A 15,537-nucleotide genomic window follows, 5' to 3' on the forward strand; every position below is an offset into this window, starting at 1 on the left:
TTTTCTAGGTGTTGTTGAAAGTAACTCCCATCTCCAATTTCATGTTTATTTTCAATCCTGGCAAGTCAGTTCTGGCATAAATTTTTTAGGTCTGTGGAGCCATATAAATTTGCATGGCTAACTTGGTACAAGACAGAGACTACTGATTAAATCAAGCTGAGAGCTCTGTAAATGCCTTTTTTAAAAGCAACTATAGAATTTCCTGATTGTAGCACTACAAAATAAACTTTGGAAACTTTACACTAAAAAGGAAGCTACTTGGAGTGAGGTATAAGAAATCTAAAGTTATCAAATACATAACAAATCCTCTCTCCCTGCCTCCCCTATTTATTTTTATTTTTATTTTTTGAACAGGATTCTTCTCTTCTGTTATGCATCAGTGTACTTAGGCTTTTAAAGAATCTGGCTCACATCAGATATGTTCCAAGAAGATTCTCAAATAAAGACATTAAAGCATGTAAAACAAAACAGTAGTAGTTCTATGGTGTTGAAAGGCTCCTGATCAATTAAGATTGACTACTATCTTGTCTTTTCCTGAAATCTTCGGAGAATGAACTTGAGTTGAACTCAAATATCCACAGATAGAGAGCAAAAGGATGAGACAATTATAGACTCTTGGGCTTCTCTATCTTCAACGGTTAGTTTTATTGAAGGCACAGACAGCCTCAGGGTATTCTCTAATATTAATTAACATTAAGGGTTTTGATCCAATTGTGACATGTAGGGAGTGCAGGAGGGAAGGAGAGGAAGAGGTCGGAACTACACATCACTATCCAAAAGCATGAGGACATACATTGACTAATAATAACTGATTACAGGAGGTCTTTAAAAATAATTGTTGTGATTAGCAAGTACTTATGCTAAAATCCTGAAATCAAAAACGGCTTAAAATACAAGGAATAAAAAAACATTTCAAATGCCAACAATATAAAACCAAGGAACAAGTGAATTTGTTAATATAACTATTTTTAAATAATCTTTGGTTCTAAAATATACCAAATGCCTAACAAAAACAGTTTTCCCACTTCAAACTAATGGTCCTTACTGAAGAAAGAAGTGTGTTACAAATATCAATTAAATCTAATAAACATAACATTTCATTTTGGGAAAAAAGAACTTTCTGGGAAATAAGATTTAAGTGGAAATAAACACAAATGTTAAATTTAAACATACCATTATGAGGCTAAATAATAAATACTTTTCTCTTTTTAAAAAATAATTACCTCTTGAATAACCAAAATAATATGCTATTATAAAATGTGTCCATTTCAATTGCATTCATAAAATATTTATACTATCTAAGAGAAGATAGCTCTTATTTGTAAATCTATAAGTTCATTAAAAGAAAAACACAGACACTACTAAGCTCATTCACGACAACTTAATTCCATGCTTTGTGTTTACTCAGAGAAATAAGTGATCATTTGGCTAGCAGTATGAGCACGTGATTTATAGCAACATCTTCCCAAATGTAAAATTAGTAACGTTACTAACTGGTTGGACAATTTTAGACAAGACTTTTACTTCATTTCCATGCTATATGTATATATAATATGATTACTATTTTTGCAAACGATTCCATATGAAACATGAAGCTTTACTACACAGCTGAGAATCCAATTCAGTAGTCCAAAGAAACTTATCCTGACCATAGGTAGAAAGACCTGAACTGAGATTTTGAAGATTTTTATGGCTATTGCTTTCACCGTATTGACTGTCAGACTGTTTCATGTAATACATAAAACAGAAAGTGAAGTAATTTACTAATTTCTGGGCTTACATTCAGAGTCTTAAAAAATCTAAGTATAAAATGCTAATAAAACTTCATAGATTTCTCTAAAAATAGCTACTATTGTTCTATAAATCATATGTTGTAACTCTTTAAAACTGAATCATACTCCATGCTCATAAGACTAACTGTATCACTCTACCTAAAATTTAAGGAAACCAGCTCATTTAAAACCCAGAAATCAAAACATATCATGAAACTCATAATTACACACACCTTCTATGTACCCACAAAAATTAAAAATAAAAAAGTTAGAAAAAACCAGAAATATGAATTTAAAAACTTAAGGGTAATAGTTGTGATACAGTACATCTTCTAATACGATTCTACCTAATGATAGTAAATGAAATGATATCGTATCTACACAGCAGTACTACAATGAAACATCAATCCAAACTTCTCCTTCCTTTTTTTTTTTTTTTTTTTTTTTTTTGAGACGGAGTCTCACTCTGTTGCCAGGCTGGAGTGCAGTGGCGCAATCTTGGCTCACTGCAACCTCCGCCTCCTGGGTTCAAGCAATTCTTCTGCCTGAGCCTCCTGAATAGCTGGGACTACAGGCATGCGCCACTACGCCCATCTAATTTTTGTATTTTTAGTAGAGACGGGGTTTCACCATGTTGGCCAAGATGGTCTCGATTTGTTGATCTCATGATCCACCCACCTCGGCCTCCCAGAGCGCTGGGATTAGAGGCATGAACCACCGTGCCCGGCCCAAACTTCTAAATAGCTCTCAAACCAGCAGAAAATTAAAACGGTTTTTGACTCATGCAAAGCCAAAAGTTTCTCAGATGCTGATACGTTCAGATTTCAGCATTTCCAGGTTTCTATCACATTCTCTCAAAGGTATAGGTGTCATCCATCTACTTCATAGTAGCCTGGAATCTTTTAGTTCTGTTCTGTATTTCACAATTAATAGTAAACATAATTTAACAAATTACCAGGAGAACATGACCATATTCATCTTCTACACACCTACTATTTTCTACATCAAGGAGAGTGGACAGATTATCAAAAGATCTTTTCCTTTTACTGTTATTAAAACAGTAATAAATGACCATGTTTCTCATGGAATTTTAATCATCTGAATTGAAATACAAGAATCCTATGGTGCATAATATCTTTTGAAGATGATTTTATTTATAATAAACAGAAAGAATAAGGGGGGCATTTATACATAGGATAAATATTCTGGGACAGTCTCTGAGGTGAGCCTTGCCATAAGTTGACATGTGGCTGTAACTGTATTTTATTCTAAGTATTCATATTTTCCTTATAAATATAGACAAATCATTTTGTGGTAAAAATGATAAAAAAAAAAAGTACATATAGCACACATAATATATTACCATACTAGACAGACTTTAAAATAAACATTAGTCAGAAAAAATGAATATATGTTTTTCAAATACAATTTTTCAAAAGATCTAAATCTATTACATATGCATATATTTTAAAAGCAATAAAGCTTTGCAAATTTTATAATAAAAAGAAGAGTGCAATCAAACAAGAGCCCCATAATCATTTCATTCACTACTTTTCCACTGTTTTCTTAAACTCCCTTTTTCAATTCAATAGGCTCCGGTTGGATAATTTTATAATTCCCTATGGATTACAAAACCAGAAGTTGTCTATAAAGGTCTCTGGATAATTTCATAATTCATTATAGTAGGAAACTAGCAATTACCTATACATTGCCAAAGCTAAAATCAAGTTGATGTCTACATGAGATCAGCAATATTAGCAAATGAAATAATTGGTGGAAAAAAAAAAAAAAGAAATAATTGGTGGTTGTCTAAGTGATACATATAAAGGCTTTGAGAAAATATTCAATTTGCTCATCAATGTCTAAAATTCCACCATTGCAGGTTAGTTATTTTGTCTTAAGACTCTATGTTATTTTTAATATTTATTTATTTGTTTATTTATTTTGAGATGGAGTCTTACTCTGTCGCCCAGGCTGGAGTGCAGTGGCACGATCTCAGCTCACTGCAACCTCTGCCTCCTGGGTTCAAGTGATTCTCCCGCCACAGCCTCCTGAGTAGCTGGCATCACAGGCACCCGCCACTACACCCAGCTAATTTTTGTATTTTTAGTAGAGATGGGGTTTTGCCATGTTGGCCAGGCTGGTCTTGAACACCTGATCTCAACTGATCCGCCCACCTCAGCCTCCCAAAGTGCAAAGATTACAGGCGTGAGCCACCGCGCCCTGCCTTCACACTCAATATACTTAAAATAATTGCCAAAGGGTAAGGCAGCATTTTAAGCATTGGAAGTAATTTATATATTACGGCAAATGATTTTCTTGGTTCTTTTATTAATAGCATACATTGATAGGAGAAGGGTGAAAATTTGAAGATACAGAATGGAGTAAACAAGACTAAAGAAAACAAACCACCTATTGTCAATCTTTAGAATTTTAGATTAGAAATTGGATGCCCAATAAATAGAAAGGCATTTTCTGTTGGGATATGTGTATGAGAGCTAAAATGTAAAAATAAAATAATAATAATAATAATAATAACACACCAATGTATTCAAGTATAACAGAGCATAGTTAAATGAGATGGCATACAAAATACTTATTACGGTGCTTGAGAACTTAAAAATGGTGATAATAGCAGTAGTGATGGCAGTTTCTACTGTTATAACCATTATAAGATTAGCTTTTAAGTTCAATGTAATTGCAGGGAAACAAAACGTTTGGCTTATTTTGTATTTCTTGACAGTTTGGTAAGTTTATCTTAATATATTAAAATCTTTAAACTTTAAAATAACTGTATCTCAATTTGGCCAGACGTCATGAAAAAACAATTCATGCGTCTTCTAAGCAGTGTGAGTAGAAGACAAAGCAGAAATATCTAAGCAGTAAGGAAAAGGATTCTGGATTTAGATTCTGTGGAGCTTTGCTCAATTACTGATTTTACCACTTTCAACTATCTGATCTAAGCAAGCCTTTTTTTTTTTTTTTTTTTTTTGAGACGGAGTCTCGCTCTGTCGCCCAGGCTGGAGTGCTGTGGCCGGATCTCAGCTCACTGCAAGCTCCGCCTCCCGGGTTCCCGCCATTCTCCTGCCTCAGCCTCCCGAGTAGCTGGGACTACAGGCGCCCGCCACCTCGCCCGGCTAGTTTTTTGTATTTTTTAGTAGAGACGGGGTTTCACCGTGTTAGCCAGGATGGTCTCGATCTCCTGACCTCGTGATCCACCCGTCTCGGCCTCCCAAAGTGCTGGGATTACAGGCTTGAGCCACCGCGCCCGGCTAAGCAAGCCTTTTAACATCTCTAAGCTTTATTTTCCTCACCTATATTATGGTGACATTAATACTTACTCTATTTTACCTTCAAGGAGTATTACAAAGCTTGAAGGATAAATGTTTCAAAATGATTTGAACATTCTGGTGAGAGCTGCATTCCTTTAGTATTATCATTAAGATTTTATTCAAGCACACAAAATTTTAGAAAAGCTGTTATGAAAAATCTCACTTTTTATCTTCATGGACTATAGTAGATTAACAAGGAGAACCTCAGGATGCCTTTCTGGACCACATTTTTCTCATTTGTTAAGCAATGGGGTACTGGATGATGTCACAATTTCCTGCCATCTCTGAAATTATTATATTACCTAGTAAAATTCACTTTCCTGGATTTTTTAACCTGAAAATACAAGAAGTTGTAGAAAACTAATCTCTGAATTAACAGCTGAAGCACGCATTTTAAAAATCTCTAGAATATGAGGTTGAACCTCTACAACATCTGGTCATGTAGAATTGGTTGAATAGTACTACCATTTGTGTTTTAAGTTGTTCACGTATTTTCTGTGGCATTTTAGCTCCTTACCATAGAGGTAAGTGTTTTCCCACTGGTATGGTGAAAGGGTTAGAAGTGTTCAAAGTTGAGTTACTTTTTAATCTAGATTTTCCTTTATATTCTCAGGTATTATTTGATACACTATTCAAGAGGCAAAAATTAAAATGGAACGATTATAAACAACAAACAGTAAAAAGTGTCTTCATATTTTCATAGATGAGAACACATAACCAGGTTATAATGCTCTAACATAAACCTCAAAAACACAAATGAAGATACCTGTCTCCCCTTAAAACCCTTCTTTCCACGGATCCCAGGAATGCCCTAGAATATAGAAAAGAAAAAGGAAATATTTGTTGAATGAATTAATTAGGTACTATAGATCTTTTTCTCCCAATATAAAGTAATAAAGTATGCAAAAGACAAAAACAAATTGTTCTATAAACTGATGTGATATTCAGAAAAGCCTCAATATATTAATTTAACTGAGGCAGCCCCTTTTTTCTTCAAAACAAAATTCCGCTTTTATTCAGGAATCCATCCCATCTGTACTTCCAAATGGGATCTTGGCGTGTCCCTGGTGATAGTTATTTGTCCAGAGATAGGCATATTACCAAAGTTGGCATAACCAGATGAACACGAAGGTCTTATTTTCATATCTAAGGGAAAATGCCCTCCTCTCTGTCTTCCCCTCTCTATCTGGATATAAACAAAGACACATTTAACCGGTGCACTGGCAATCTTGCAGTCACATGGGAAATAAGCCTTAGGGTAAAGACAACATTAGAAAAGGTAAAGCAGAGAGATGAATCTACAGCCCACCTAACCTATGGATTTCTGGTCATGTAAGAAGCAGTAGGGTACAGTACTTAAGTACTCAGGCTTTAGAGCTGACAAAACCTTGTCTAAATCCTGGCTCTGCTCTTACTGCCTGTATATAGCCTAAGACAAGATACTTCCTCTGTGTGTGCCTCATTTTCTTCATCTATGATGAGAAGAATAACAATACCTACCATTCAATACATGGTTTTATATATAAAGAAGTCAATTCGTGTATATATACATACACATATATATATAAGTTTATTAAAAATTTCATATATATACATATATAAATAAAGAAGTTAATTCATGTATATAAAACCATTTATTAAATTGTTTTTATATACATGCACATATATAAAACCATTCGGTAAATCATTTGCTATTATCATCATCATCATTAAAAATATCCTTATGTTTAAGCCATTTTGAATTGTGGTTTTCTGTTATTTGCAGTTTAAAGCATCTTACTTGATATCATCACTTTGAGACTTGCAGACTAAGCAGTCTGTCACAACCATGTAGCTTGAGATTAATAGCACATACAGGTAAGTTAGAAGACATCATTGGCTGAAGTAATCCATTCACTTTCAAGTCAACAGTGTTTAAAAAATACTCATGTATTTGATCATCAAAAAAGAGTTCACAGGTGAGCAAGAGGACTCATTTCATTAAGACTTTATATATATTTACATAATACAACCAACCTTTTAAAAAATAATAGAATAATTATTTCCTAAATTTTCAGTAGCCTCCCTAAATCTCATCAAGAAGTCAAATAATACAGACAGAATTATACAAGCATTTTTCATTTATATACACATATATATGTGTACATGTTTCATATGTGTGTGTATGTGTATAGACACAATATGCACGTAATGTACAGTATTGACTCCCAGAAATGACTTTTTCTTTCCATTTGTTTTCAGGAATACTTAGCACTATTGTATCTTATTCTCTTCTGCTTTCTTTACTTAAATGTTTTATACATAACACCCTTTAAGCCACATCATTCATAGTTTTAATGAGAATTTTGACATAGCCAAATAATACTAGGACACAGTACCCATGATGGGCCCAATATCACAAACTGGTCTTGTGTATTTATATGTTGAGACAGGTCTGGATATTTTCTTTCTTTTTTTCTTATTTTTATTTTTTGACAAAGTCTTGCTCTGTTGCCCAGGCTGGAGTGCAGTGGTGTGATCTCGGCTCACTGCAAGCTCCACCTCCTGGGTTCATGCCATTCTCCTGCCTCAGCCTCCCGAGTAGCTGGGACTACAGGCGCCCGCCACCACGCCCAGCTAATTTTTTTGTATTTTTAGTAGAGACGGGGTTTCACCATGTTAGCCAGGATGGTCTTGATCTCCTGAACTCATGATCCACCTGCCTCGGCCTCCCAAAGTGCTGGGATTACAGGTGTGAGCCATCATGCCCGGCCAGGTCTTGATATTTTCATATAGACTGGTAAAAATTAGTGAATGTGATTACAACAATGTGCCAATTGATAGCCAGTGTCAACACTGGGCTTAAGATCACTAAATCCAAGATGACAACATTTTACAAGGACACATAATTTTGGTTTGTTAAATAACTTATGAGAAATAAGTTCACGTCAAAGGATCAGAAAAGGATTGTCATGAAAAGCAGAGTAATTAACAATGTAAACCAGAATCATTGGGTCAAGAAGCAGCAGATCAATTCTTTGCATGATCAATGAGATACATCCTCTGCTAGTCTGCTGTAGTATACAAAGGTTAGGTGGCTTAGTTGTGGAGTTATGCTGAAGATATTTTTTGCTACTGAACAAAACGACTTGCTGTGTTCACCAGGGAAACATCTTTACCTCATCTCACCAAAGATGGCTAGACATTTTGATTGTCATTACAGCACATTTAAACTCTTTGATTATTTCTTCTCTGCAGGGGCATTCACAAGTAATTACAAGAAAATATAGCTTAACTCCCTCACTAAAAACTATTTATTTGAAAAATTCATTTAGCAAAGAATGTGGTTCACTTTCATTTGCAAAAATCACTTTCCAGAAATGAACATTTTGGCCTGAACTGCACTCTTATAATGATAGCAGTGAAGACTGAATTCTGAATATGACTCTCAAATTTCAAATTCTACGACAATATTACTAATATTGTTCAATTCTACTGTTTTCAATTAATACTGGCAATGTAAATGAAGGAATACAAAGAGAAATTACTCCATATAGATTGCATATAGCACTGAAAACTAGATATGATGAAGCTGCAATGCCATAACTCCTATAAATAACTTCATTAACCTTTTTAGTATAACAAACCATTTTGCAAAGGTTCTGTCTTTACTTATAAGTACCAATATTTATTAACAGCTATCTCCCATTATTAAATTAAACAAAAATATATCTTCTGAGGCTAAATTCTACCACATATTGCTCTCAAAATCAAGACTTGTCAAGAATTTATACTCAAAGATAATGAATTACAAAATAAAAATTTCATAGATATTTTATTTAGTATTTTGGCGTGTATTTTCAAAAATTTAAATTTAAAGTATAATTATATTTCTATCATGCTATGTTACTTTCTTTTAACAAAATTCAGTAAGATTTTCAAAAATCAAATTACATTTCTGGCAGGTGATTTTTCTTAAACCTGGCTTGGTAACTCAGTAAGATTTCTTCCCTGACATCTGATTTTATGACTCCTGTTGTACATTATCATAAGTATATCATTTCAGAAATACTATTTGAAGAGAATGGACTTACCCTTTCTCCTTCAGGTCCCAGTTGTCCTGCTTCTCCAGGAGAGCCAATAAAACCCTTAAAACAAGAAAATAATCTGTATATTATTTCATTTGAATATTCTCCCCACAAATGATTCTAAAAAGAAGTACTTAAAATTTTATTTGTAGTAGCATGAAATTATAAGACTTACAAGTGTGAATAACTTCCCCTCACCTAATTGCTTTTCTTCCAGAAGTTACAGATCAATCTTCCCATTAAAAAATACACAAAATATAAAATATAATTTAAGAAATGGTGGCTAATAAAAATGACCCTAAATAATTTCCTTCACTAAATTTTATAGTGGGCAGAAAATATATGTATATAATTAGCTAAAATTTAAGACAGAATGGAGGTATCAAAATAATATAAGAAGTACAGTGGAGGAAGAGATACATTTAAATGTGGCAGGAGGTAAAGGCAATCAAAGAAAGCTTCAAAGGAGACTGTCACTTGAGATAGGTCTACAGAGTGGGTAAAATCTTAATAAGCAGAGACTGGAGAAAGAATTCTAGAAGAGCAATTAGAGTAAATAAAGACAAAATAGGAAGTCTTTGTTAATGGTAACAATTGGAGAGTGTTTGTAAATGGTAATTGATCACATTTTATATATAACATGCTTTGTATGTAAGATGGTTTTATATGTTAGTTTTATGTGTAAGACCCATCCTGCCTTAATAAAGATTCCAATCTGGTCTGAGAAACAAGAGATACATATAAATAACAATGCAAGGCACTTTATTCTAACATAACTTAGTTATATCTCACTTATGGGAAATAATGCGTTTCATCAATTTTACAGATGAAGTGTATGGTAGTTTGGGTGCTAGATTAAGGAGAGTCTTAAATTTTAAAATAAAAATTTTAGACTTTATATATTAGACAAATGGAAGCTACTGATTTTAGGGAGTATGGTAGTGCACTGATGTTATGTTGTATTTCTAAAATATTAATCTGTTGATAGGATACAGCATACAGCCATGACAGGAAACACTGAATATAGGCAAACCTATTAGAAGCTCTTTAAGTGGTCTAAATTTGAAGGATTATGGGTCCAGATTATTGGTTCAACAAACATTATTTTAGTAGCCATTTTGTGTCAGGTACTGCGTTTATAAAGATGCATGTGAAAATCAGTGCCCTCAACAAGTACATAGTTTATTAGGAAAGAGGGTCATACAAATAAATGATTGTAATATCATATGATAATTGTTACATGATTATGTAATAGGTGATATGACAAATAAACAATGGGAACTTTGGAAGCAGAATGACCAACTTTGCCTAGAGAGAAGATTAATGGTGCTTTGCTTTACTGAGGAAGCAACATTTGAACTAAGTCCTGAAGAAAAGAAAAGGCAGGGCTAACAATGTGCCATCAGTCAATCAATCAGAATGAAATGACATAGCTTTTACAAAGAATTGCAAATAGTCTGTGTGATTGGTGGGCAAGAGGTGAGTTTGGAAAGGGTGGCAGGGGGTCATATCATAAAGAGTCTTTTTTGTTATGATGGAAAGTCTGCAATGTACACCATGAGTCATTAAAAAACTCAGACATAGTTTTGATATAATCAAATTTTCACTTTATAAACTCACTTTGATTACAGCGGGTCACACAGGTCTTTATCTATCTATAAGAATCAAGAGAAAAGATGACTCTAAAGTTTACAGTTGGCTTGACAGGCAAATGATAACCACTGATAGAAATATGGAAAACAAATAGAAAAGCTGAGTTTGGTATAAAGAGGATGAGTTTTGTTAGTTATTTGGATTTTGTGGTTATAATGAGGTATTCAAATGTAATTATCATGGCAGGGAGTTGCGAGATGTAGGGTTCATAGAAAAAGCTCATAGAGAAAAAAATCTGAAGGACAGATATGTTTGAAGTCTTAAAGACAGACTAAAGCTCTGAGGAGAAAATAATAGGAAAAATTCTCACTGATCAGACAGAGGGTGAAATAGGGGTGTGAGAGAAGAGTAGTTATATGGATGCAGAGAAAAGCCAAAGTATAAAAGAAATTGAAGTAGAGATACAGTAGGTCATTTTCACTAAGATTTAAATAAAGCCTTCTTATTTTGAATCACAGAATGGATGATTTTTCAGAGTAAATACTTTCATAATAACAAATACTGAAGAATTCAAGCATTAAAAAGTAAATGTCATTTCTATACCCATTCCAGCATTATTCACAATTATCAAAAGGTGGAAGCAACCCAAATGTTCATTAATAGATGAATAAACAAAATGTTGTATATACATAAAATGGAATATTATTCAGCCTTAAAAATGGATTCTGAAAACTGCCACAACATGGATGGACCTTAAAGACAACTACGCTAAGTGCAGTAAGCCACTCACAAAAGGACAGATAGTGTACGATTCCACTTACATGATGTACTTAGGGTAGTCAAATTCATAGAGACAGAAAGCAGAATGGTGGTTGCCAGGAACTGGGAGTGGAGAATGGGGCATCGTTTATTGGGTATAGAGTTTCAGTTTGGGAAGATGAAAAAGTTTTTAAGATGGATGGTGGCAATGGTTGTACAACAATGTGGATGTACTTAAGGCCACTGACTATATAATTAAAGAGGGTTTATAAATAGAACTTTTTATGTTACGCATATTTTATCTTTTTCATTTTAAAAAGAAAGCGATAAATGTCTCAAGAATCATATCTAAGTTGCCTGGAATAAAACTTTTGGAAGATTTTAGTTCCTTAGAGTTTAGTTAAGTATTGTCATTAAAAAAGTTGCAATCATCCATCTTGAAAACTTTTTTAGGTGTTTTTCCTTGTCAAAGGTGCCTAAAATTGCCTTATATTCCACAGATTGTATGAACAAGCAAAAACTGAAAGAAAAGAGAGAGAGAATGTGTTCCCTTATACATAACTTTAATAAAGCAAAACATCTATAATTTTCTTACTCGAAAGTCAAGCAGCTGGAGAATGGGAAATGTTTCTTTTAAAGTGAACCATACGAAAGTATTTCTGATACTAGAGCATTTAGGATTATGATGACAAGCTGTGTACATTTTCAGAATCATCTGTTGATGACTTCAAGTGTAAAGTCAGCAAACTTTTGTTTTAATATATCCAGCAGGAGTTTTGGTTACAAATAAAAAGAAGACACTCTAACTGGTGTATACTTATCAGTGAACTAAATAATCAATTGGTAACTCAAGAACTGAAGTCAGAACTCCAACATAGGCTGTACAGAGTGTAAAGGGAACATTTTACAATTAGATATTTTAAATACAATAATGTTATAAGTAATTGCTTAGGAGTTTCATAGAGTTTTCTTGATCGTCATTACACTGATTCTAACAGAAATAAGATGTCAGTAGTACCAAACAAAGAAACCACACAGAGTTGAGGTCATTCTCAAAATACCACCATTAAACTAGAGTTTACTGTGTAATGAAACAAAGAACATTAAAAAGAATAACACACATTTTTGCTTTTTGGTTTGAAGGTGGTAGATCTGGTTAGAAGTAATTCTGTGTCACCAGCAGGACCACTAGAGGGTCGGGAGAGGTTCAATATATTTTTACTTTTGGGGGCAGCTAGCACATTATTACATAAAGAAATGCCAAAGAAGGGTTTAAAAATTATGATGTGTTTTAAATGTTTACATTTGACAAAATATTTCTGCTAATACCAAAAAATATCATCAAATAACTGCCAATGAAAAGCTAATTTATCATGATTCATGAAAATATTCATGTACAATGCATAACATTTAGAATTTACCAGTAACAGGACACAAATTAAGTGAAAAACATCTATCTTATGAGTGTATTTCTACGATTTTTTCCTTTTTAACCAGATTTGAAGTTAATGCTAAAAATCTACATTTGATAGAGCCGCACCCTACAACTCACTGATCTTCGACAAAGTCGGCAAAAATAAATAATCGGGAAAGAATACCCTATTCAATAAATGGTGCTGGAAAACTGGCTAACCATATGCAGAAGAATGAAACTGGACCCCTACCTCTGACTAATATATAAAAATTAACTCAGGATGGATTAAAGACTTAATAGGCATGTAAGACCTCAAACTATAAAAATCCTAGAAGAAAACCTAGGAAATACCCTTCTAGACATTGGCCTAGGCAAAGAATTTATGACTATATCCTCAAAAGCAACAAATGCAACAAAGAAATTGGCAATTGCGACCTAATTAAACTAAAGATCTTCTGCAGAGTAAAAGAAACCATCAACAGAGTAAATAGACAACTTACAGAACAGGAGAAAATATCTTCAAACTATGCATCTGACAAAGGACTAATATCCAGAATCTATAAGGAACTTAAACAAATCAACAAGAAAAAAACAAATAACTTTATTAAAAAGTGGGCAAAGTACATGAATAGACACTTCTCAAAAGAAGACATACAAGTGGCCCAAAAACATGAAAAAAAAATGCTCAACATAACTAATCGGAGAGATGCAAATCAAAACCACAGGGGAATACCATCTCACACCAGTCAGAATAGCTATTATTAAAAAGTCAGAAAATAACAGATGTTGATGAGGTTTCAGATAAAAAGGAATGCTTATACACTGTTGGTGGTCATGCAAATTAGTTCAGTCCCTGTGGAAAGAAGTTTGGAAATTTCTCAAAGAACTAAAAATAGAATTACCATTTGACCCAGCAATCTCATTACCGGGCATATACCCAAAGAAAAATAAATCATTCTACCAAAAACACATCTGCACTCATATGTTTATTGCAGTACTATTCACCATAGAAAAGACATGAAATCAACCCAAGTGCTCATCAATAGTGGACTGCATGAAGAAAATGTGGTACATATAGACCATGGAATACTACAGTGCCATAAAAATGAACAAAACCATGTCCTTCGCAGCAACATAGATGCAGATGGAGGCCATTATCCTAAGCAAATTAACACAGAAACAGAAAACAAAATATACTGCATGTTCTCACTTATAAATGGCAGCTAAACATTGGGTATACATGGACACAAAGATGGGAAAAATAAACACTGTAGACTCCCTAAGGAGGGAGGGACAGAAGAAGGCAAGGGTTGAAAAACCCATATATTGGGTACTATGTTCACTGCTTTGGCAACACGATCACTAAAAGCCCAAACCTCAGCATTACACAATATATCCATGTAACAAACCTGCACATATACCCCTAAATCTAAAATAATTTTTCAATCTACATTTGAGAACCTTTATGAATGTGAAATTCCCTCCTGATTCCAATCACACTCCCACGTGTGAAACCTAACTAAAGTGTGAAAACCTAACTAAAAGTACAACTTAAGAGGGTTGTAACTGAGAAAACAATTTTCAATACAAGTGGGAGAAAGAAAAAACAAAAGGATGTATAATACAACGCAAAAATGGTACGCAGAAGAACACAGTTATATGGATCACTGAAGCAAGATGACGAAATGCAATAAGAGTAAGTTGTACAGTGCCAAATATATTTCGCATATATTCCTTGGAGTTATTAGTTCATGAACAGAAGAAACTCTCAAATTCAAATAATAATTATAGAATCCATATAGTAAATACATGCATACACTATGCCCTATACCTTAAGAATGCTAATCTTGTTTAATTTTTCCCAACTACCTGAAAAGTAAGTTTCATTGTGACCATTTAACAAATAATGAGATAACAAAAATGAAGCAGAGAGAGATTGAATAACATCAAAAGTCACAAAGCTAGTAAAAGAAGTATTAAGAGGCTGGTCTCTGTGGCTCACACCTGTAATCCCAGTACTTTGGGAGGCCGAGGCAGGCAGATCACAAGGTCAGGAGTTTCAGACCAGCCTGGCCAATATGGTGAAACCCCGTCTTTACTAAAAATACAAAAATTAGCTGAGTGTAGTGGCAGATGCCTGTAGTCCCAGCTACTCAGGAGTCTGAGGTAGAAGAATCACTTGAACCTGGGAGGCAGGGGCTGCAGTGAGCCGAGATCACACCACTACACTCCAGCCTGGGCGACAGAGCAAGGCTCTGTCTCAAAAAAAAAAAAAAAGCCTATTTAACTCCACAGTCCATGTTCTTGGCCACTAATCTCTTCTTACTTCCCAAATCCAAGTCAACATGTGTTTTCAGTGTAATTTCTAATAAAAAAAAAAAATACACGACTTTTCCTCATTATATGGTTACTTAATGCAAGAACAAAGACAACATGAGCTAGTGGAAAGAGGTCAGAGCTAAACGTGAAAAGACATTGGTTCCAGTTCTAGCCAGCTTTGGCTAGAACTTTGGCAGATCAAGCAAGTTCCTTAGCTTACTATTTTTCTCATCAGTAAAATGGAGATGATAGGCCTGTTCTACGTCACAGGGCCGATGGCA

General features: G+C 34.1%; 1 protein-coding gene across 4 annotated transcripts in view; it reads right to left on the reverse strand.

Annotated features, from left to right (window-relative positions):
* COL24A1 (collagen type XXIV alpha 1 chain) overlaps window positions 1–15,537 on the reverse strand; it is a 392,042-nt gene that overhangs the window by 282,071 nt on the left and 94,434 nt on the right. For all 4 annotated transcript variants that reach the window (XR_007721823.1, XM_050772561.1, XM_050772480.1 and 1 more), the window contains exons 12-13: window positions 9,178–9,231; window positions 5,871–5,915 (exon numbers count right to left, since the gene is read on the reverse strand). Coding sequence is in view for 3 of the 4 variants with exons in the window: in XM_050772561.1 (XP_050628518.1) it covers window positions 5,871–5,915; window positions 9,178–9,231 (99 nt within the window). In the remaining variant the exon portion in view is untranslated. The remainder of the gene's footprint in view (window positions 1–5,870; window positions 5,916–9,177; window positions 9,232–15,537) is intronic.

The sequence above is a fragment of the Macaca thibetana genome, chromosome 1 (assembly GCF_024542745.1).
Source record: "Macaca thibetana thibetana isolate TM-01 chromosome 1, ASM2454274v1, whole genome shotgun sequence".
NCBI classification, from domain to species: domain Eukaryota; kingdom Metazoa; phylum Chordata; class Mammalia; order Primates; family Cercopithecidae; genus Macaca; species Macaca thibetana.